General features: G+C 47.4%; 1 protein-coding gene across 2 annotated transcripts; it reads left to right on the forward strand.

Annotated features, from left to right (window-relative positions):
* The first annotated feature begins 39 nt into the window (after positions 1 to 39).
* On the forward strand, positions 40 to 23,457 carry GGT7 (gamma-glutamyltransferase 7). Of its 2 annotated transcripts, none has more exons than XM_007073682.3 (15): positions 40 to 234; positions 6,490 to 6,725; positions 7,091 to 7,242; positions 9,160 to 9,277; positions 10,136 to 10,203; positions 10,460 to 10,533; positions 10,845 to 11,041; positions 13,057 to 13,144; positions 14,638 to 14,765; positions 14,938 to 15,026; positions 16,695 to 16,844; positions 16,962 to 17,079; positions 17,773 to 17,910; positions 19,059 to 19,158; positions 22,791 to 23,457. In XM_007073682.3, the coding sequence occupies exons 1-15, from the start codon at positions 66 to 68 to the stop codon at positions 22,952 to 22,954; spliced, it is 1,989 nt and encodes a 662-aa protein (XP_007073744.3). In that variant the 5' UTR covers positions 40 to 65; the 3' UTR covers positions 22,955 to 23,457. The 2 variants fall into 2 exon arrangements, with proteins under 2 accessions (XP_007073744.3, XP_042836480.1); XM_042980546.1 differs by having other exon boundaries at positions 19,059 to 19,151; positions 22,791 to 22,853.
* The last annotated feature ends 700 nt before the right edge of the window (positions 23,458 to 24,157 follow it).

The following is a 24,157-nucleotide window of genomic DNA, read 5'->3' on the forward strand; positions in this document are numbered from 1 at the left end:
CACCCCCCTCGCCCCCGCCGCACCACTTCCGGCAGGCGCTGCGCTGCTGGGGGGCGCGGGCGAGGATGGCGGCGGAGAACGAGGCCAGTCAGGAGAGCGCCCTGGGCGCTTACTCGCCCGTGGATTACATGAGCATCACCAGCTTCCCGAGGCTGCCGGAGGACGAGCCGGCGCCCGCGGCCCCTCTGAGGGGCCGCAAGGACGAGGACGCCTTCCTGGGAGACCCCGATACCGGTGAGGCCCGCTGGCCCAGTCCCTGCCCCCTGGGACGTCCCCGGTCCTCCTTCATCTGCGCGGAGCATCACCTCCAGTCTCCATCTCCCTAATTGATCCCCTTCCTCCTGGACCCCTCCCTTCTTCCTTGTCTCTGTTAATTATCTCGTGAGGTTGGAGATGCATTTCTGCTTTGGAGGCTTAGGATGCGACAGGGAAGAATGATGCCAGGGATTGCAGTAGCAGGGATTGGGGTTACCTCTTGGGAAGAACCAACTAAAAAGGAAGGAGTTTTGGAGGGAGGATGCGAAGAAACAGCTGTGATCACCCAGAAGAGGCCGTTCTTTAGTCACAGAGAACAGACTGCAGCAGGATGGGTAGAGGCTAGGTCTTGGGAAGAACTTCCCACAGCCAAGGATTGTGGGAAGGAGAGACCTTAGGGAGCAGCTGAGAATCTCTTTATGTCCCTGGAGGGGTACAGAGGGCATGATTCCCGTCTGTTTGTGAGGGCTAGGTTTTGGGAGACAGGGGGATGGACTGCATGACCTCTCAGAGTCCTTGGAGACCAGAGTGCCTTCTCTGCCTTGTGGATTACCTCACCCCTCCCGGAGCCATGGATCAGGCCAGGATGTTAGTAAGGTACCCTGCCCCCTAGGAAGCAGGCTCCAGAATTTTACTGTGTTCTTGGCCCTCTGCAGGGACTGCAAGGGGCAAGAGTAGGGAGGGGGGAGACCTGAGGGCCAAGAGGTCTCTGAGCATTTCTTCCCTAGGGCTCTGCCTCCTATCCATGTGGCCCAGCTCTATCTTCCTCTCCATTCTTCATCCTCCATCCCCCATCCTTCTTTCCCTCAACGTCACTTCCTGGCATTAGAGCATCCTTCTGCTTAACTCTGTCTTCCTCCCAATGCCTGCACTTGAGCCCTCTCCCTTACCAGCCTGGCAGGCAGATGCTGCTTCTCTGACCCAGCCTTCTCCAGCCTGACCCTTCTGTAGCTATTCCCAGGCTGAAAGCTCCAAACTCTTCCCCCTCCACAACTTCCCAGTCATCTGGCCTTTACTCACAGCCCCTGCCAACCTAACTAGACTGTACCCTACCTGGAGGGGGAGGCTTATGGACATCACATGTCCAAGCTGCAGATCAAAACTTCTTTTCCAGAGGGAGTAACCCTGGAATCAGGAGGTAACAGGAAGAGTAATGGGAAGATGTGTCCTGGTGGATAACAGCCTGAAACTATGTCCTTTATTCAGGGGTCAGGAGTGCCAATCCTGATCCCAGCACTGGCTTGACTCTGTATGACAATGGGCAGTCCTACCCTGACCTGGGCCTTAGTTTCCTCTTCTAGCTCAACTGGGGATGTCTATCTCTCTTAACCTAGAGATTGGAAAACCCCTGACATGTTTTCTCCTAGCTCCCTATAAATGTCTTAGCATTTATCAAACCTGTGATTATTTGAGCAGTCATGTGATTACTCCATATTTGTAAGCCCTATGAGGATGGGATCGTGACTGTTTTGTTCACCATCCTTTCTCTACCGTCCAGCACAGTGCTAAGCACTAATAAAAATTGTTGTATGAATAAATGAATGAGAGAGATCTCAGGATGAAAGACTAGCAGGGGAGGGAGTACCTTGGGGAGTTAATATAGATTCTGCCCTCATCTATACAAAAATCCAACAGAGACCCTTGTCACCTGAGTTTCTTGGAACCTGCACCTTATGCCACACTTGTACACTAAAATTCCAAGGACTCTTAGCATCATACCTACGTAGTCATTTCAATGCTTTGTCTCAGAGCACTACTTCTAGGCCCCAAGGCTTCTTTGGCCAGCTGGACTAGCCTGTTGGCTAACATGATCTCCTATGTTATTAACCTGGTGGTGCCACTTACTGGCACTGCCCCATCCTCTTAACCAGGACCTTGGTTGTGCCCAACTAGCCTCTAGCCTGCCACTCCCCAGAACCAAGTGCCAGGTACCCTACAACTGACCCTGGAAAAAGTAGAGCTAAATGGTGACCACTCCAAGGTTGGGGAAATTCTTGACTCTCTCCTGAGCTTCAGGCCCATGTGTTCCTCTTTGTCGCAGGCATCTGCCTCTAGATGTCCTGCAAGTGCCTGACTGTCAGCATGATCTATGTTGAATTTATCATCTCTTCCCCATACCTGCCCTTCCCACAATGTCATTCTCAATTAGTGACACTGCCATTCGTCCAGTCTCCAAGGTAGAAGCCCAGGAGCTACCCATGATTTCCTTCCTTCCTTTTATTTCCAAATGGTGATCAGATGCTCTCTGTCCTTCCAAGTATCTTGCAGATTCCATCTCATCATCCTGCTACCACTACTGTAGACTAAGCCACCATCCTCTCTTACTTGTATTACCCATAGGCTTCTAGCTACTACCTGCCTCTTCCTCCCCTCTGCCTCCCCAACCCCAATCCATCCACTACCTTGAACTTCTGTCATGTCATTCCTTGGTTCAAAAATCTTTAATGATTCTGCCCTTAAGGAATAAGCAAGCCAGAGATGACCTCAGTTTCTAGCCAAGATATCTTTCCTGAGCTCTAGACTTAGCAAGTCAACTCTGTTCAGTATTCTTTTGTCAGAAACTCAGCTAAAACTGAGCTAATCTTAAAAGAGAATTTTATTTGATAGCATAACTGAAAAACCCAGGGATATGGGGCCTCAAGTATAGCTGGATCAAGGCACCTAAAAAGGAATTGGCTTTTCTCTTGTGGGTCAACATGTCCCCAGCAGCAACAGGTTTACCCCTTACTATCTTTGCAATCTAGGCAGAAAGAAAGCTTTCCTCTTTCCCAATGGTTCCAGCAATAGAACTAAGTTTTAGTCTCATTGACCTGGTGCTGGTCACATGCCTGTCCCTGAACCAGTTACTGTATAGAGGTACCTGTTCTGATGGGCTAGACCTAGGTCATATACTCACTCTGGTCAGGAATGAGAAAATGAGGAATGAGAGAAGGGAGATGGTATTTTCTAAAAGAAAATTGAATGGAAATGGCATCTAAGCAGATAAAAATCAAATGCCTACTAGGCCAGTTGCCTCCTGACTACTGCTAATGTCCCACAAATTCAGAATCACCAAAATTAAATTCATCATCTTTCTCCCAAAAGACTTGGGTCTTCTGATTCCAAACTAACCTTTTCCCAGTGTCCTGCTGTTGCTCTTACATATCAGTAAAATCAATGGTTTTATTGCCCTAGTGCTTACACAGTAAAGTATTCAGTAAATATTTTTGTTGAATAAATGAATAACTTAATGATTGACTGGTGGAATAAAAAGTCTTGCATAAATCTAACTCTAATGAAACCATATCACCTTCACCTCCTGGTCCCTCATAGCTGATTGGAGAAAACATATTTAAGGACAAGCATCAACTAGAATTAGCTTATAAGGTTGGCTTTTGAGTGTGGAAATGGCTCCTGCCTTGTGGAGCAATGGAAAGGAGGTTTTGAGTTACTCTTGCTTCTGTTATTTATTCATTTTATGACCTTAAGTGGGCAGTGTCATCTTTCCCAGTCCCAAGTTTCCTCATCTGCAAAATGGGGGGAATAGGCCTATCTTATAAAGTTATGGGAATGCTTCAGTGAGGGAATGTGTATAAAGAGCTTGGAATATAGTCAGCATCAATAAATATAAGTTCAAAACCATTTCCTGCACTTCTTTTGAAACCTCCAGGGACCAAGGAGAGTTCTGTGCCCACAGTAGGTATTTAACATCTGTTTGTTGAATGAATACCAGTTTTATTTAAAGACTATGTGGTGCTGGTGCTGTGGCGTAGAGGCAAGCATGATCAGCTGAGGGAGGCTTCCAGAAGACAAGTTTCTTTTTTTTGAATAAAAAATGTAAAACAAATTACATGTGTATAGTAAAAAAAAAAAAAAAAGTGAAGAAAAGTAAAAGTTCTCTTCTCCATTCCTATCTGCCCACAATTTTTCCTTTTTATTTAAAAATATATGGGCGTTCCTGGGTGGCTCAGTTGGTTGAGCATCCAACCCTTGATTTTGGCTCAGGTCATGATCCCAGGGTCTTGGGGTCAAGCCCCACATTGGGCTTCTTGCTGAGCATGGAGCCTGCTTATCTATCTCTCTCTCTCTCTCTCTCTCTCTCCCTCCCTCCCTCCCTCCCTCCCTCCCTCCCTCTGCCCCTCTCCCCAGCTCATGTGTGTACACACTCTTTCTCTCTCTCTACAAGAAAACAATTTTCAGGCTCCGTGCTCACAGCACAGAGATTCTCTTGGCCCCTCCCCCGCTTGCTCTCTATCCCTCTCTCAAAATAAATAAAAATAAACTTTAAAAGAAAAAGATTTTTAATTAAAAAATAAAGAAAAAATAAAATAAAAATAAAAATATATGTATTGATTTAGGGGTGCCTGGCTGGCTTGGTCAGTGGAGCATGAGACTCTTGATCTCGGGGTTGTGAGTGCGAGCCCCATGTTGGGTGTGGAGATTACTTAAAAAATAAAATCTTAAAAATATATTTATATGTATTGACTAAAAAAATACATATATGTAATAAAAATTACAAACAAGAAATTCTCCCACCCCATCTCATTCCTACCTTCAGTATCTTTCCCCAGAAGTAACCACCATAAACGTTTTCTAAAAATTATCTATATATGTATGTAGTTTCTTATTTACACAGAAGAGGGAAGTATGGATTCTGAAGGGCCTTGAATGCCTGGTCAAGGAGCTTGGATTTTCATCATGTTGACATCAATGAACCATGATAGTATTTTAAACAGGAAAGTATAACACTTAGTTTTCAATATTATCCCACAGACTTTTAAAGTGGTTATCCTCCTAGTGCATAGTAGGAGGTGCTCACAAAACATTTATTGAATGAATGAACTTTTAAAAACACATTGTACATACAGCAAGGGTATTAAGGCCAAGGTACCAGGTTATTTTTTTACTGTTCACAAACACCCAGGACCTATAGGCCATTTAGAGAACTGGTTTCAAGGCTAATATGACCCAAAGGAGGAAAACTATGGGATGGAAGAGTGCCTCACCCCTGGCCAACGTGGAAGGGGGATAGAAGTAACTAGAGGGTGCCTGGTAGAATCATCTCATGGAATCCTTATACCCATTTTGGCCAGTTAGGGGTTAGCTCCATTATTAGGTGAGGAAAGTGAGGCTTGTGGCTTGAAGGGACTTACTCATAATAAGCCAGCAAGTAGTAGCTTGCTCCACTCATAGTCAGTCCTCAGATTCATTCTCCAGATAGCCAGAGGAATCTTTTTAAAACACAAAACAGATGTCTTCAGTTCTTGCTTAAAACTCTGCAATGGCCTCCCATGGTTCTTAGGATTAAATCCAAGCTTCTCACTAGGCCCACAAGACCCAGTGCACCTGGCCTAGCCTCCACCATACCACTCTTTCCCCTTGCTCGTTACATCAGAGCCACTCAGGCCTTGGTTATTTTTTTCTAATGTACCAAGCTCATTCCTACCTTAGGGCCTTTGTGCCTGCTGCTCCTTTCTAGAACACTCCACACACTCACCCCTTGCTCTACATATGATGGCTAGCTCCTTCTCATCCCTTAGTTCTCAGCTTAAAAGTCACCTCCCCTGAGAAGCCTTGCCTGATTTCCCCAGCTAAGCAACCTTCAACGTGCACCATTATTCTTTATCATTTCATCCTTCATAGCACTTGCCACAAGTTGTGATGATATACCCTTTGTTTGTTTATATTCTTTTCTTTCACTGGTCTGTGAACTCCATGAGGGCAGAAACTGTTTATTCTTTTCCCCTGTATTGAGCAGAGGGCCAGACCCATAGCAGGCCCTCCATATTTGTTGAGTGAGTGAATGGGTAAGCCAAGCAAGGTTGGAAACCAGGGCCTGTTCATTCAGTTTATGTAGCTACCTCCTTGCACAGAAGGCTGGCCCCAGCTGGGGCAGGATCTAGTTTCCAGGGAGGGCTCAAACTCCTTGCACTCCAGGAAGTATTCTTTGCCCTAGGTCCTGGGTCCTGGGTCTCGGTCCTGGGTCCCTGGGTGGGTCTCGGTTCTCAAAAAGTTTCGCCTAGGGGCCAGACATCCAGCTTCCTGCTGCCTAGATGGGGGTCCCTGTCTTTCCAGCCGGGACTGCCGCTTCCCCCTTTTGGGGTGCATTGGGTAGACGCTAAAAAGGGCGAGCAGTGCCGTCTAGTGGGGTTTGCTTGACAGGGGCAGGGAGAGGGTCATGCAGAATAGTCCCGCCCTCCAGGCGGGCAGGGCCAGGTAAGAGGTGCCCAGACCTACCCGGCTGCCGCCCCACAGACCCGGACTCCTTCCTGAAGTCTGCGCGGCTGCAGCGGCTGCCTTCGACGTCGTCGGAGATGGGCAGCCAGGACGGGTCGCCGCTGCGGGAGACACGCAAGGACCCGTTCTCTGCGGCAGCGGCCGAGTGCTCCTGCCGCCAGGACGGGCTCACAGTCATCGTCACGGCCTGCCTCACTTTTGCCACGGGTGTCACTGTGGCGCTTGTCATGCAGATTTACTTCGGGGACCCTCAGGTGAGGGGGTTGCGTGAGGGCCAGAGGGAGGGAACCGAAGAGGAGGGAGTGAGGAAGTTCTTGAGGAGACCGTGGGGATTGCGGAATGGCTGATTGAAGGAGGAGGTCAGCAAATGGAAAGGGGAGAGGACAGTGACATGGGAGAGGAAGGTCCCAAAGGGAGGGGCTCAAGGTATGAGGAGGACAGAGCCAGGAAGGCACCTGATCAGGTGAGAGGCACTGGAGGCAATAATGGAAAGAGTCCTAGGGGACAAGAAGGCAGGCGTCGCACCCCCAGCCCCTGCGGAGATTCTGGGGTTGGTGGAGGTGCCTTAAGGGGGCAGGGGTCTCCTACTGCCCCCACCTAGAACCCTTTCCCTTCCCAGATCTTTCACCAGGGTGCGGTGGTGACTGATGCTGCCCATTGCACATCGCTGGGCATCGAGGTGCTCAGTAAACAGGGATCTTCCGTGGATGCCGCTGTGGCAGCAGCCCTGTGCTTGGGGATCGTGGCTCCACACAGTTCTGGCCTGGGCGGGTAAGGAGCTCCCAGCTGTGGAGGTTGGGTTCCCCCAGGCCTCCTTCTGTGTCCTGGTCTGTAGGCCTCACTAGGGGGTCTTTGGGTTTCACTAGAGGGGCAGCTAGGCCCCAACTCCCTGCATTTTGCCTTTCTACATCCAATTTTACCCCTTTCTCCTTACCTGAGTCAGAGGAGGCATTTTCAGAAGAGTTTTGTTTTGTTTTTGTTTTGTTTTGTTTTACTTTGTTGTAACTAGACTTTTGTAAACTACTCTGGTGGGGGTATACTGTCACTAGTTAACACAGGGATACTTTAATTTTCGGGTTTACAAATCCTTAAAACAAATCCCTGTGAGCATGGTTAAGCTATGGACCCTCTATCTTCCAAAAATATACCCCAGGCTGAGAACTCTTAAAGTTTATTTATTTTGAGAGAGAAAAAGAGAGAGAGCAGGGAGGGGCAGAGAGAGAGGGAGAGTGAGAGAATCCCAAGCTGGCTCCCCCTCTGTCAGGACAAACCCATGTGGGGCTGGAATCTACAAACCAAACCATGAGGTCATGATCTGACCAGAAATTAAGCGTATGAAGCTTAACCACCTGAGCAACCCAAGTGTCCCCAGGCTAAGAATTCTTAAAACAAAGATTACAAACTGGCCACCTATGGGCCATACCAGCACACAGACTAGTTTGTTTTCCACACTTAAATTTTTATTTTTTTTAATGTTTATTTATTTATTTTGAGAGAGAGAGAGAGTGGAGGAGGGGGCAGAGAGACGGAGAGAGAGAATCCCAAGCAGGCACAGAGCCCAACACAGGGATGGAACCCACGAACTAAGAGATTATGACCTGAGCCAAAATTGAGGGTCGGATACTCAACTGACTGAGCTACCCAAGCATCTCCCACACTTAAAGTTTTTAAAATTTGTTTGCTATTGTTCAGGGCACCTGGGTGGCTCAGTTGGTTAAGCATCCAACTTCGGCTCAGGTCATGATCTTACGGTTCATGAGTTTGAGCCCCATGTCAGGCTCTGTGCTGACAGCTCAGAGCCTGAAGCCTGCTTCTGGTTTTGCGTCTCCCTCTGTCTCTGCCCCTCCCCCACTCACGCTCAGTCTCTGTCTCTCTCTCTCTCAAAAATAAACATTGAAAAAAATTATTTTTTAATTTGCTTGCTATTGTTAAAAAGTTGAGAATTTTCATAAAAATCCAGATTTCCAACATCTCTTTAAAAATCAGGAGTCTTGGTAACACTGGGCCCGCATTCCCACATGGCTACAATTGTCTGGAGCTAAATAGCATGATGGGGCTTGTGCTTTCTACTTGGCCATAATTCCTAGCACTCCCTATTGTTTATCTCTCCTGCTTTCTTTATTATGTTACTTGGCTGCAGGCCAACCATCTCAGATGCAACTTCCATCTCAGATGGAAACAAGTCACAGAAAAGGGACAAGCTGACAAAGTCCATATCTTGGCTCCTGCAAGACCAGCCCTGCAGGCCCTACCAAAGAAATTCCCCTTTTGGTTGTATACAGTCTATCCTTACATAATTCAGTCCTGGAAGAGGGAGCAGAGGCATAGCATGGAGGCAGGTGCAGGAAGCTGGCAGGGGTCCAGCTATGGTCTAGGGTGGGGGCAGGGGGTAGAACATCTTGCTCTTCCAGTCTCTAGGGTTTCCCTAATCAGGGATTAAAGTCTCCAGTAACAGGCTAGACCAGGTCCATGGTTTCTGGGTCCCCAATCCCCTTGATTTCACTCCCCTAGCCTCTTACAGAAGCTGAGTCTCTGAATCCCTGCTGGGAAGAGGGCTCAGACATCTGACTCCAGATGACAGATTTAGCCTACAGATTTAGCCATCACCACTGGGGGTTTGAAGGGTGGCAGGTTAATTGTTTAGAGGGGTAGCATCTTATCAACCTCCCCCTTCTGTGCCTCTCCCAGTGGCGGCGTGATGCTGGTACATGACATCCGAAGAAATGAGAGCCACCTAATTGACTTCCGGGAGTCTGCACCAGGGGCCCTCAGGGAAGAGGCCCTGCAGAGATCCTGGGAAACCAAGGTGGGGATGCTGGTGAGAAGAGAGAGTCCGGGGGGGGGGGGGGGTCTCCCTTCACTGCCCTTCTGCTAACCGAAACATTACTTTGCTGAGTAATTACAGTGGAAATGAGAAAAAGAGTTAAGCAGGATGCTCTTAAGGCTATGAGGAAGAGAGGCAGCTCCCAAAATAAAATAATGAACCAAAAGATCTGGATGGTTGATAATAAGCAATACAGCAACACCTCACTTCTCTGGCAACCTCACCTATCTGGAAACCTGAGCAGTCTGAGACATCGCAAAGTTCTTGCACTATATCTCATACTTCCCATTCTAAGCTTGTTGACTATAACTTTCCCAGCCCACAACCTACTGGAAAATTAAAGAGGAACTGCTAAAGGCAAACCCACTATCCACTGAGAGCAAAGGAAAAAATAGAAAAATTTGGAAAAATAGTTACTTGGTGCAGTGACAAAAGCCAAACACATGCCTGAGTTATCACAGCTGAGTAATGGTGGTGTGATAACGAAAAGGTTAAATGAAAGTCCCTTGTCCATTACGTTAAAAGGCAGGAATAGATATAATCCAACAGACAGGTTTCTGTCTAAATTGGTTATGTCTTGGCTCTTAAAAGGGTTTGCTTAATTTATAAATCCACCAACTATGCTAGATAAAGGAAGCCTTTCTGCATTTGCTGATAATAAGTCAGGGAAATGGGAGGGATGCCTGCCGGGGAGAGCTTGTCCCTCCTCTGGGATACTTGGCCTGTGTCTTTCCCCTGTGCCAGCCCCCATCCCTGGCTTGGGGCTCTGCGGAGTTCAGCCCAGCCCCCCGCTTCCAGTGACCTGGTCTCCTCTCTCCCTCACCTGCCCGCCTCGCCCAGCCTGGGCTCTTGGTGGGGGTCCCCGGAATGGTGAAGGGGCTACATGAAGCTCACCAGCTCTATGGCAGGTAAAGACCCTCCCTCTGGGGACCAGGGGCCCCTGCCTGCATCTCTCCTTGGGTGGCCTTCTCCTACCTTCCTTGGGTTCTTTCCTTCCCAACTCCACCTCCTAATATCCCCTTCCCTTGCCAGGACTCTCCTTCCCAGGAACCCCCTTGCTCTTCCAGTCTCTGGGTTTTCCCTAATCAGGGATTTAAGTTTCCCCCAGGACCCCTCCTCCTCCCCCCAGGACCTTCTCCACCCCCTGCTCTCCGGCCCCCCCAGGCTGCCATGGTCCCAAGTCCTGGCCTTCGCAGCAGCTGTGGCCCAAGATGGCTTCAACGTGACCCATGATCTAGGTCAGTGGGGCCTGGGGGTTGGGGGGAAGGCATGAGGTTGATGGGAAGGGGAGAAGGAACCTCTGAGATTTGGGGCCCAAGCCAAAAAGCACCTCTCTTCCAGTTTGCTCCGTTGGCTCCCTCCCCACCCATCCTATTCTCACAGGGATGCAGCCTCAAATGAGGGGATCTGGGAAGGGCCTATATACACCCCCCCCCCACCTTCCCCATAACAGGCTTCTGGGGGGCCAGAACTATTAGGGCCAACCAGTCAGCCACTTCACCTATGGTGCATCTCAGCCCCTAGCCCAGCCTCCTGTCCCTGCTTGCAGCCCGAGCCCTGGCCGAACAGCCTCCGCCCAATGCATCTGAGCGTTTCCGTGAGACATTCCTGCCATTGGGCCACCCGCCACTACCTGGCTCACTGCTGCGTCGGCCTGACCTGGCTGCAGTGCTGGATGTGCTGGGCACCTCTGGCCCCACCGCCTTCTACGCAGGAGGCAATCTTACACTGGAGATGGTGGCTGAGGTGAGCATGTGGGGAGCTCCCCTTGCCCTGAAGGACCCTACTGCAGGAGTATTCTTCCCCTTCCTTCCTTCTCGGTCTTTCTTTCTACATATATTTACTGAGGATTCCATTTACTTGAGATTGTAGAATAGACAAAACCAATCTCTGGTGGTAGAAATCAGATTAGTGGTTGTTTGGGGTGAGAGCAGTTAACTGGGATGCAGCACAAAGAACCCCCTGGGATGAGAGAACTGTTCTGTCTTGATTGAAAGAGGTACCTTTGGGCCCCCCAGGGCTGGTGCCAACCTGTGCAGAGTCTTGTCCTGTCCCTCCCAGGCCTGGTGGAGACTCAGGATCAGCCTCAGCTTCCCTGAGCCCTCAAGCTCACCCTGCTCTTGGGTTTTCTAGGGACTGAGGGAAACCCCTCCTTCACTGGTGACTATCAGGACTTACCAACCAACAGAGACTCTTAGTCTGAGGCAGTAATGGGTTCTGAGAACTATTGTCAGTAGTTAAAAACTCCTAATGGAAAATTATGTTCAAGATGAGGATACACACCAACTCTGTGATTCTGTCATCTGTACTGTTGGAGTGATTATATGTATCTCTGCCATATAGTTATGGGAATTGAATAGATGTGTCATTCATTCTACATTCATAGAGTGCCTGTTCTGCGTCAGACCCTGTGCTGGGCACTGGAGGTATGGTTATATGATAGACGCCCATCTCAAATGGACTTAACTGGGAAGTCCAGCAGAATACTGGCTTTAGGTCTGCTGGGTCCACAGCTCCATCTACATTGTCAGGCCTTGGTCTGTCTGTCTCTCTGTCATGACTCTACTTCTGTTTGAATTCACTCTCTGTCAGATCCTTTCCATACCTACTCCTCACCAGCCATCCTTCCAGCAAACCATCCCAGAGAAAGAGCATTTCTCATTCCAACAGTTAAAGCAAAAACCTCCAGCTTGTATCTCATTGGCCTATCATAGGTCTCATGATTATTCCCAAACCAGTCACTGGCATGGAAAAGGAATGCTCTGATTAGCCAGACCTGGATATACTGGAGAAGGGGATGAAGGAGACTCTAACAAAGACCATCAGAGCTTTAAAAGAAAAAAACACCGAAGTTGAGTTTAAAAATTTGACCAACAAAGGAACACATATGATGTGTGTGTCATTCAATGTGTAGAACTTCAGTGTGTAGTTCACCAAGGGTGGATTAAAAGTCAGGGGTTTCAAGTACTAAAACTACAAAGAGAGAGAGAGAGAGAGATTGAGGATTCCTAGTGGTTATGCTAATTTAGGAATGAAAATTACCATGCTGGAAAGGATGGAATGAGCCCATAGGTTTGTTGGTTCATTGGTCAATAGATGCTTGGTTACATCCAATGAGGGTCATTCCTACCAGAATCATCCAGAGTTCATGGTTTTGGAGTAGCTTTAGTTAATTGTAGTGAAATGAAGAATTCAGTTTTGATATCTGTAGGCAAATTCTGCTTTAAGTAGAAAATATTCCTTTAAAAAAAAATAATCTCTGCACCCAATGTGGGGCTTGAACTCAGGACCCCAACAAAAGTTGCAGGCTCTACTGACAGAGCCAGCCAAGTACCCCAGAAAATGTTCATTTTATATAGGCAGAGAGGGTAGTATGTGCAAGGCCATGGAGTCATGAGTTCAGGAACTGTAGTTCACTCAGGTAGCTGTACAGAGGTCACTGGGGAATAGCAGGACATGAGGTGGGAGCATTGGACAGGGGCCAGGTCACAAAGGGCCTTGAATGCCAATCTAAGGAGGTCGTTCATAGAATGTCTGGTACCTGGCAGGTGCTCAGAGGTAGTGCTTTTCCCCCTTTCTTTTCCGTAGGGTCCCGAGGGCTAATGGGGTCCCTAAAGGCCATGATGGAAATTGCAGAAGGCACAAAAGTTAGAAACATCTGATCTGTCTTTGATTCCAAGCGTATACCATAGGCCAAGCCCATATGCTTACACTGTGGAGTGTGGATCACAGCTGTGATGGGGTCATTCTCTCCCCTCTAGGCTCAACATGCAGGGGGTGTCATAACTGAGGAGGATTTCAGCAACTACAGTGCCCTCGTGGAGAATCCTGTGTGTGGCGTCTACAGAGGTGACCTCTCTCCCAGCTCTCAGGGTCCCTGCTCAGGAGAAGCCTCCCAGTCCATGGCCACCTCCTTTTGGCCTAGAGATTCCTCCCCATTTTACAGGAGAGAAACTGAGGCAGTGAGCTGCCTGGCCAGCCAACTGTTGAAGGAAGCCAGAGCCAGCCCACCTTCTGAAGTAGTCATGGGGTCAGTTACCCCAAGTATTTAGGATATGGGGAGGGAGGTCTGGCCAAAAGTTCAGGCCTGGAAGTTGGGGTTCTGGCCATAAGTTTTCTTGATTTGGGCTCTATGTTGCCTCAGCCCCACTCTCACTGTTGTGTACTTCCTAAGAAGAATTCATAAGGCCAGAGTCCATCTAAATTCATATTGAACAAACCTTTGAAGACAATTATAAACCTGTCCCCTCATTGTGTCAAAAGGAAACTGAGGCCCAGGGACAGAATGGAACTTAACCTGCCAAACTCAAAACTAGAGGAATCCCAAAAGCCAAACCTATGATGTGGATGAAATCCATGTTTGCTGAACCCAAAGTGGTGGTTTCCTGGGTCCCTCAGAAGGTTCTCAGGTTCTCTCCCCTCCTGGATGTCTGGATCACCTTGAACCCCAGGAGGGGTTACCTCTGAGTTCAGGTTTCCAGGCCTCAATTTCTAGCCTGGTTCTTCTACCAGAGGTGGTAGTGTATGAAGACCTGGGTTTGAGTACTAGCTGTCCCATTCACCTTGAACAAGTCACTTCCCACTGTGAGCTGTGGTTCCCTCCTAAAAATGGAGATAGTACCCTTGAGGGGTGCCCATGAAGATTTGATGAGGTGTTATCAGAAGCTGCCCTGATCAGAATGGATGCTGAATTCTTATTTGATTTTACAAATCCCCTCCCCAGCCTGCGTTCTCTTGCCAATGCCAGTACCTTGAGATTGTCTCCTACAAACTTGGACCAGCTACCTCTCTGTGCCTCAGTTTCCTCACCTGTAAAATGAGGATGATAACATTACCCATTGTGGGGGTTAAATGAGTTAATCAGTTAATGTTATATGTCAGGTATTATCATTATTCCTTTGATGCCCAAACATCTAATAACAGAGGCCTCAAATAGGAAGAGGAGATTGCTGCTCCCAAGAAGTTTTAGGGGTGGGACCATGATGGGCCCTGAATAGTATCCTGGTCTGTGGGAGGAGCTAAAAGGAGTTCTGGACATCTGGACACCTGTCCCTGCTCTGCCTGCAATGTGCTTCTGGGCAGACTACAGTTCTCTTGAGCCTTAGTTTCCTTGTGCAGAAGAGGAAACTGAAGACCAGTGTTCTGAGTTGGAGTCCTGGCCCTGCCCTTGACTTGCCATGTGAACTTGTGTGGGTCCCTTTGCCTCTCAATACTTTGCCTCTCAGCACAGTTTCCCTGTCTGATGAGGAGTTCAGTGCAGGGGTCTCAGCCTACGTGATGGTGGGATGTGGAGATGCCTTGACCCCTCCCCTGCCATCTGGTCATTTCCATTTTTTTTCCAGGCCACCTGGTTCTCAGTCCCCCACCCCCGCATACAGGGCCTGCCCTCATCAGTGCTCTCAACATCCTTGAAGGCTTCAATCTTACCACCCTGGTGTCCCGGGAACAGGCTCTTCACTGGGTGGCAGAGGCAAGGCCGACCCCTCCACCCTGCCCTGGGTCTTGGTACACTGGGAGTGGGGGGATGGGTTACTGCCATGGGGCAGGACTAAATCACCTCCAGGTTTTCTCACATGAGGATCAAAAGTGTGGGTCCTGGGAGGAGCCTGGCAGCCTCTTCCACACCCCTGTTATATTTTCAGACCCTGAAGATTGCATTAGCCCTGGCCAGCAGACTGGGAGATCCTGTCTACGATTCTACCATCACTGAGAGCATGGATGACATGCTCAGGTGGGTCCCAGGGCAGGACCCTCGGGGCTGCAGAAGTGGTGGTGGATGTGAGGAAAGGATCAGATGAAAAGCAGCTGGTAAAGCAAGAAGACCTGGAGTCCCAAGTCAATTTTAGCCCAGCTCCAACTCATAGCGTGACACTGGTTGCCTCACCCTGCACCTACCTCAGTTTCCCCATCTGTACAATGAGTTGGCCCTCAAAACATTTTTTACCCTAGCAGGGCACCTATCGGGGCCCATCTGGGCCCCCTTTGGAGTGGAAAAAGAAAGCTTAATAACAATGAAAAATCTCCAAGCAATTACTGGAGGTGATGGGAATTTTTACATTATACATACATTATACACTATAATGTATCCACATTAGCAGCATAATATTGTAAGACTGTGGGTCCTGGTCAGACTGACTCAGTTCAAATCCCAACTTCACCATTCACTAGCTGTACAGGATTGGACAAATTTAAATTCTGTAAGTCTGTTTCTACAAGGGGGCCTGACAATAATGGTGCCAACCTCATGAGGTTGTGGTACAGATTAAATAAGGTCATACATGCAAAGCACTGAGCACATTGTCTGGCACATAATAAGTATTCAACAAATAGTAGTAGTAGTAACCGGCAATATGAGTGGGTAAGAACGGTTACTATTTAATTGCTACTATATCTGATCAAAAGGCTAGCTAAGGAAAAAAACCAGAAACCAAAAATATACTTAACATAAATTTGTATTATTACTCAAACAACTCTATGAATTAAGTTGGAAACAATGAAACTAAATGAATAGCTTATAATTAAAAAGCAAAAAGAGCAGCAACCAAAATCAATAAGCAGTTCAAAGCCATAAGAGTAAGTCTAAAAACAAAGCCTCTCCCCCCTCACCCAATCCACCTGAAACAAAGCCCTCTCTGCCTCTTCTGTGTGGCCCCCAGCCTTTATGGTTGAAAACTGAATGAAAATCTTTAATAATCCTTAGTAACTTGTCATTCTCTAATCAACTACAATAACCAAACCAACAGTTATTAAGTAAGAAACCCTCTGTCGAACTTTAAAAAGTCTGAAAAATTGCATGTTGTTTTCAATTTAGCTCTAACACACACACACACACACACACACACACACACACACACACACAACTATATTAAATTCATTCAAGTAATTTCATCCAATAAATAGTTACTAAGGGCTTATATGCCAAGTCTTCCCCCACAAAATTCTAATAGTAACTAAAGATCCCTGTATATAAAACTCTCTTCTGACTAAACTCTTAATAAAACTTCAGTTCCAAACTAAAAACATTAGATTAAATGAATTCTGTTTGTTCATTCGAAACAAATATTATGTGAGCATCCACTATGTCCCAGGTACTTTCAAGAAGAGGATTAACTGAGTAAATGAAGTCAAGTAACTAAAAGACTCTTGGTTTAAGCACTAAATAAAAGTTGGCTCTAGGAGGGAATCTGAATGACACCTAAATAAATTCAGTCAGTCCAATAACACTTTCCTGGATATTTCCCATATGTTCAGAATAAGAGATTCTGCTCTCATAGACCTAATAGTCCAGTGGGGGAGGCAGACATTAATCAAATAATTGCACAAACAGGCATCACAATGTGGTAGGTGGGGTGTAATGAGAGCCTGCTGTGTATTCATCTCCTGCCCCTTGTCTTTTCAGCAAGGTGGAAGCTGCGTACCTCCGGGGCCACATCAATGACTCCCAGGCGGCTCCTGCTCCACTCCTGCCTGTCTACGAGCTGGATGGGGCTCCCACGGCTGCCCAGGTGCTGATCATGGGCCCTGATGACTTTATCGTGGCCATGGTCAGGTATGCCAGCTCAGACTCAGAACCTGGCACTGGGGATCGTCTGGACCAGGAAGTGTTGGGGGCTGGATGGGGGTGAGGGCGGCCTCAGGGCTCACCTGGCCCAACCTCCACCCCCAGCTCCCTGAACCGACCCTTTGGCAGTGGCCTCATCACTCCCTCGGGGATCCTGCTCAACAGCCAGATGCTAGACTTCTCCTGGCCCAACAGGACTGCTAACCACTCTGCTCCCAGCCTGGTAGGGCCTTGCTTCCCTCTTCCCCTGAGAACCTTGAGGCTAGGTAGAAAGTGTAGCAGTATGGCTGTGCCTCCTTCCCTACTTCCTCTAGGAACTTCTACTATAAAGGAACCCAAAACAAGGTGTCCACTTCATTCCCAGCCCAAGTCTGGGGCTTGGAGCCTGGTGGGCCTGAAGAAACTTCATCCCATTCTGTCCTTGTCTCACTATATGACCTAGGGAAAGTCTTGCCCCCTCTCTTGGCCTCAGTTTCTTCATCTGTACAATAAGGATATTAGCCCCCATTTGATTCTTTGGCACTTTTCAGCACAATGGTCTACAATTGTGGGATGCTGAGCTGATGGGACTCAGCCCTCTTGTTGGTCAAAAGAGGAAGGAGATAGGAATTATGGTCTAGTTGGAGGCTAATATTCTTACATCCTGTGAGCTGGGGCCCTGGCAGGATGAAGATAGATAGAGATGACCAGGGTGTAGATTATCCTGTTCTTCCTCTTGGCCATCTTTCTTGGCTTGGTCCCCTCCCTTGCCACCCATCTTAGCTCCATAGCAATTCAGTGGGGCCATGATCCACCTTAGTTATCCAGGAACCCTGCCCATTCCACAGACAGCAAACTGTGGCCTGGGAAGGGACCAGTCCCCCATGAAAACTTACCCCACCTGTTATCCCCCTGTGGTCTCGGTCCTCTGACACAGGAGAATTCGGTGCAGCCAGGGAAGCGACCACTGTCTTTCCTGCTGCCCACTGTGGTCCGGCCGGCAGAGGGGCTCTGTGGGACCTACCTCGCACTGGGGGCCAATGGAGCTGCCCGGGGCCTCAGCGGCCTGACCCAGGTGAGGTTTCCTCCATGGTAGGCCCTTTGGGGCCAGCAGCCAAGCTGTGGCCTGGACTGTAGATGTGCCTCATGTCTCTGTCTTGTTCTCATCCCTAGGTCAGCAAACATAGGCCAAGGCTGCTTTGTTACAAGTTCATCCTGGATACTAGGGACATAGGCTATGCTGAGTTACTTAGCCAAAATGGAGCCCTGAAGCTCCCTGTCTTCCGGGTTGCATAGAAAATCATGGGCCAGTGGAACTGAAAGGTGATATAGCATCTGGGCTGCCTAGGTTCTGTCAACCTCAAGTCCCATGATGCCTCTACTCAGCATCTGAAGAGATAAGCAACTCTCTTTAGGGTCTGATTTTGAAAGGAAGGACCTACAGTTCTCCAAAATGTCTCACAACAGTTACACAGATGTTTTAAGCACCTGATATATGTGCCAGGCATATACTTTGGCAGGTAGTGAGTTAATTAGCCTGAGCTTTGGAAGCAGACAGCCCTGGGCCCCAGTCCAAGTGCTGCTAATTTCTAACTGTGTGATCTCCGGGAATTCACTTAACCTCTCTGTACCTCAGTCTCCTCATATGTAAAATGAAGATAATAACAAGAGAAAACATTTATGGAATTCTTACTAAGTGCCAGGAATGGTGTTACATGTGTTAATTCTTTTAGCCTTCTCAACTTTGGAAGGAATCTTTTTTTCTACTTTGTATATGAGGAAACTAAGACCCAGAGAAGTTAAGAAGTTAGGTCCAGTTTACTAAGAATGGGCAGGCAGTTTGGTTTGAGAGCCTACCCACACAACCACTAAGCTAAAAGTACTCACATTGTGCCCTAGACCTTCCCCAGCTATTAACCCTGTCCTGGCCAGGGAAAAGGGAGGAGAGCCCTGGGCTGGATTATAGGAGGCTGACTGCTAGTGGTGCCTCTTCCTTGGCTCTCTCTAAACTCTGGAGTGAGTTACTTTCCCTTCCTGGCCCTCAGTTTCCCCCTCTTTGAAATGGGGATGGCCATCACAGGCCTGCCTCTCTTCTGAGGCTGTTCAGATGACACCCCTAGTGTAAGGTTTCTAACTAGAAGTCCAGCTAAGGAGTGAGACCTGGGGAGTCCTGAATCCCTATCTCTGGGGCAGCCCTGACTTCTATCTCTTGGCCGCCCACAGGTTTTGCTGAATGTCCTGACCTTGAACCGGAACCTGAGTGACAGCCTGGCTCATGGCCGTCTGCATCCAGACCTGCAGTCTAACCTTCTGCAGGTGGACAGTGAGTGCACAGCAGAGATCCCCAGGGGGTGGGCAAGGAGCTGGGTGGAGAAGGGGTCTCCTCCCAAGGGTTCCCTCACCTATACCAGCATAACTCCCTGCCAGTGAAAGTTTGGTTTCTTCCAATGAACTCCTTTGGAACAGTGAAAGATCTGGGGACTGGAACCAGTTCTGTCATTTCCGGGCTGTGCAGCCTTGGGAAATGCATGTCTCCACTCTGAGCCTCAGTTTTCTCATTTGTAAAATAAGATACAGTTGTTCAGTCTGCAAACCATTCATTCAGTAGTTTGTATTGAATACCTACTGTGTGCCAGGCATTATGCTCAGGATACAGCATTTACAGGCAGACAGGAAAAGAAATAATCAAAGAAATATGAGAAAGCAAAATAAATGCTCTGCGGGCTGACATATAGGACTGATTTGATAACTTGAGAAGGCTTCTCTTGGGTGACATTTCAGCTGAGATCTGAAGAGTAAGAAGGAGCCCCACCATGCAAAGAACAGGGGCAGGTTTTATAGGCCAAGGGAACAGATGCAATTCAGGGCAGGAGTGGGCTCGGCATGTCTTAGGAGTAGAAAGGAGACTGGGGTAAGTGCAACTGATGTGAGGTCAGAGAGGCAGGCAGAGGCCACATCATGGACCTTATAGGTTACGGTGAGAAAATGGACTTTCCTTTAAGAATGACTGGGGCTTAATTGTAGACACAGCTTATTTTTTGTTGTTGTTTTTTGTTTTTAATTTTTTTAATGTTTATTTTTGAAGGAGAGAGAAAGAGAAACCAAGTGTGAGTGGGGGAGGGGCAGAGAGATAGGGAGACACAGAATCCGAAGTGGGGTCCAAGCTCTGAGCTGTCAGCACAGAGCCTGATGCAGGACTCAAACCCACAAGCTATGAGATCACGACCTGAGCTGAAGTCGGACACTCAACCTACTGAGCTACCCAGGCGCCCAAACATAGCTTAATTTTGTAAGTGGGAAAGTATGTGCAGGTTTAAGGAGTTTTTATTACAACAGACAATGTATTATACAAATCCAAAAGGGATAGAGTATTGAATGAGACATGGTCCTTGCCTGCATGGTATTATCATCCCCATTTTACAGATAAAGAAACTGAGGCCCACAGAGGTTATAAAGTAGTCAAAGATCAGCAGTAAGTGACAGAATTGAGATTAGAATATATACCTGGCTGATACCAAAGACTCTGTTCTTTACTGCCTGTCTCCTAGAGTGAAGCACATTAGAAGCCACAGACCTAAATCCTCAGCAGTCACAGCCTGTGGTTTGGCTGGTGACACTCTGGATCCCAAATGATGATAATGAGGCTATCCCAACTAATAACTTCTGGTGTCTATTGAATGTGAGGCTGTACACTAAGTTACTTGGGGGGGGGGGTTGGTTCATCCTACCCACCCTTGAGAAGCTTATGGTCTATGACAGGAACATGAGGAGTAGGCTTGGCCAAAGGAAAGTTCATCCACTGGGGTTTCTGGGAGGCTTTATGGAGGAGGTGACAACTGACTGGGCATTGGAGTAGGAGCAGGAATTTGGCATGTAGGGGTAAAGAACCTTCTGGACAAATGGGCAAAAGCCAGAAAGAATGGTTCAGAGAGCAGCCAGGAGGCCTGCTGGACTAGAGACATTGTTTCCTAAACTTAAGAATTTATCCAGCACCTTCTTGAATTTTGCCATATTTGTACACCATCTAAACCATTATTTACATATGCGTATCTATACATGTACTTCTTTTTCAATGTAAGTGTATTTTAAAGGTAAATCTCATATCATAATCACAATTGGAAAAAATAACATCATTTGCCACAAATAAAAGATAAATAGCTATAAAAAGTCAACTGTTTTTAGATTTTAGGTGGATATTGTTGCCCCAGAAGGCTTTGTAGAGATGTTAGAGGCTGAAATATGGAGAACAAACATAGGGTTACTGGAGGGGTTGTGGGAGGGGGAATGGGCTAAATGGGCAGGGGACATTAGGGAATCTACTCCTGAAATTGTTGCACTATATGCTAACTAATTTGGATGTAAATTAAAAAAATAAAATTAAAAAAAAAAAAGTGTTAGAGGCCAGGAGCTCTTGAGTGGCTCAGTCGGCTAAGTGTCCAACTTCAGCTCAGGTCATGATCTCGTGGTTCATGGAGCCTGCTTCAAAGTCTGTGTCTCCCTCTCTCTCTGCCCTTCCCCTGCTCGCACTCTGTCTCAAAAATAAATAAACATTGAAAAACAAAAAGAAATGTTAGAGGCCATACTAAAACTTAGTCCTTGCCATTATCCAAAGGATTAAAAGGGACCCATAAAGGAAATGCATTTCTGATTCAGTGATTCAATGCTATTCGGTGTTGTATCTTTACCTCAAGAACTGCCCTAGATTATCCCATTTGAGGAAATAAGAAAACCATATCTTTGTTGAGGAGCCGTAGTAGGTGAGGTTACAGGGCTTATCATGGAGGTCCATGTTAAGAAGCATGGTTTCCATCCACTTGAGTAGAGGTGGGATAGACCTGATATGTTTTACGTAGGGAAAATGGATTGAAGAGGGGAGAATTTAAGTTGGAGAAACAGAAACAACTAGGATAATGGGCCAGGCAAGAGATGGTGAGGACCTGAACTTATGTAAGAGGGTGGGGATTTCTTCATTTATCCAGTAAATACTTTAACATTTTCTATGTCTTCACCCAGTTCTAGGCACTGAAGAGCAATAGTGAACAAGACAACATCCTTGACTTCAAAAAGCTTATAATCTAATGGAGAGAGACATAGTAAACAAACAAACAAACAGGTAGCAATAAGCACTTTGAAAGAAAATAAAGCAAGGTAAAGATGACAGGGCTGCTACTTTAGATAGCGGTCAGGTAAGTTCTCCTTGAAGATTGGAATGAAGTAAGGAAGCCAGTCTCATGACTATCTAGGAGGAGAACATTCTAGACAAATAGAACAGCAAGTGCAAAGCCCTGAGGTAGGAGCATGTTTGGCCTACCTGAGGGCAGCAAGGAGGCTAAAGCAGAGGTAAGCAAGGGAGAGAATAGAAAGAAGTGAGGACAAGAGTTTAGAAAGGTAGTGAAGTCCCAGATGATGTTGTGCCTTAGAGGCCCTGGTGAGGACTTTGGATTTTATTCTAAGAGTCATCAAAGCTATTGGAAGTTTTGAGAAGGGGAGGTGAGTGGCCTAATGGTTTAAAAGGATTCCATTTACCTGTATGAAAGCAGGACTGGAACCAGAAAGACCAGTCAGTGGGCTATGCAGTAATGGCTGCATCCTGGCTATCCTGGCAAGTGATGATGGCAGCTTGGGCTAGGCCGCTGGAGATGAAGAGCTCAAAGCCCTTTGCGCAATGTTAAGAATGACCGTATGTTATTGATCACATACTATTTGCAAGGCTCTGAGCTCTGTGCTTTCTGTGTATTATCTCCTTTAATCCCTATAACAACGTCATGTGTTGTTTTCATATAATCCCTATTTTATCCATGAGGAGGCTGAGGCTCAGAGAGGTAAAGCAGTTTGCCCAAGGTCACGCAGCTCCTCAGTGGGGCATCCAGGACCACGACTCAGGTCTGACCACAGGACTCCTGCGCCAGTGCTCTGAACACTCTGAATGTATATATGTTGGGGGGTGGTTTTCAGGTGAGTTCACAGAGGAAGAGATTGAGTTCCTGGAAGCCAGGGGTCACCATGTGGAGAAGGTAGATGTCTTATCCTGGGTCCATGGCAGCCGGAGAACCAACAACTTCATCATTGGTGTGAAAGACCCTCGGAGCCCAGACGCAGCTGGAGCCACCATCCTGTAGAGCACAGGGTGGGGTGGGGGTCTCTGCTCCCCACCTTTGCATGTTCTTAGAGTCCCTCCTTCTCCCAGGTTTGGTCTCAGGGGAACCCCAGGGATGCCCCAGATCATGGGCCAGAGGGGATGCTTAACAAACCCTATCTGAGAATAACTGGAAAATTCTCTATCCAGAGGCCTGTGGTGGTGGTGGTGGCGGCGGTGGTGGTGAGTGTCAGTGTCCACAACCAGGCAGACAGGGCCTTGAGGAGTCAGACTGTCTGCCTCCTTTCCTTCAGCCATGCTGGCCCAGAGCTTAGGGATGTGCTTGCAAAACCTTCTCAAGGGTCCTCACAACCCCAACATCTCCAATCTGGCCTGACCTGGACCTTGTCTTCCAGCTCCCTTCTCCTGTCCCCAGCCTCATTTCTTAAATGACTAGGATTTTTTAAATGGACCATCCTGGGGAGGGGGTGCTCCTCTCTTCCTCCCACCAAGTTGAGGTGGGGCCTTGCATCTGGGGGTTCCCAGGTTGTGGGTAGGGGTGGGGGTGGGGACCAGCTCAGGGGCTTCTATTTGCAAAGGGGAATTAAAGAAGACTATTGCTTAACCATGGCTCTTGATTGATTTATATTTGGCTATGTTGGGAGTGGGAGAAAGTGAAATAGTACAAAAGCAGCTACAGCAATATGTTTACTATTTGTTTCCTAAATTAGATATTTTGGGTATTTCCTTCATATCTTGGTTAAGATATGAAGCTTCCTGATTTAAAAACTTACTACAGGGGTGCCTGGCTGGCTCAGTCAGTAGAGCATGTGACTCTTGAGTCACAAGGTCATGAGTTTGAGCCCCATAATGGGCCTAGAGCCTACTTAAAAATAAACAAATAAATAAATGGTTTTTTTAAGTGAAAAAAACATACTACAAAGTTAACAGTAATCAAAACAGTGTGGTACTGACATGAGGCTGAACATAATTGGAATGGAATTGAAAATCTAGAAATAAACCTATATATCTATGATCAATTGATTCTTTTAATTTTTATTTTTTTGTTTTTGGAGAAAGAGAGAATGAGCAGGGAAGGGGACAGAGGGAAAGAGAGAGAGAATCTTAAATAGGGCCCATGCTCAGTGTAGAGCCTGATACGGGGCTTGAGCCCAAGACCCTGGGATATGACCTGAGCTGAAATCAAGAGTTGGATGCTCGGGGCGCCTGGGTGTCTCAGTCGGTT

Source organism: Panthera tigris, chromosome A3 (genome assembly GCF_018350195.1).
Source record: "Panthera tigris isolate Pti1 chromosome A3, P.tigris_Pti1_mat1.1, whole genome shotgun sequence".
Classification (NCBI taxonomy): Eukaryota; Metazoa; Chordata; class Mammalia; order Carnivora; family Felidae; genus Panthera; species Panthera tigris.

Excerpts from the sequence above, each read along its gene's own strand:
- GGT7 (XM_007073682.3), top strand. The coding sequence starts at position 66 with ATGGCGGCGGAGAACGAGGCCAGTCAGGAGAGCGCCCTGGGCGCTTAC. Across the intron at positions 6,726-7,090 it reads TTTACTTCGGGGACCCTCAG|ATCTTTCACCAGGGTGCGGT; the intron begins GTGAGGGGGTTG and ends TTCCCTTCCCAG. Across the intron at positions 13,145-14,637 it reads TGTGTGTGGCGTCTACAGAG|GCCACCTGGTTCTCAGTCCC; the intron begins GTGACCTCTCTC and ends TTTTTTTTCCAG.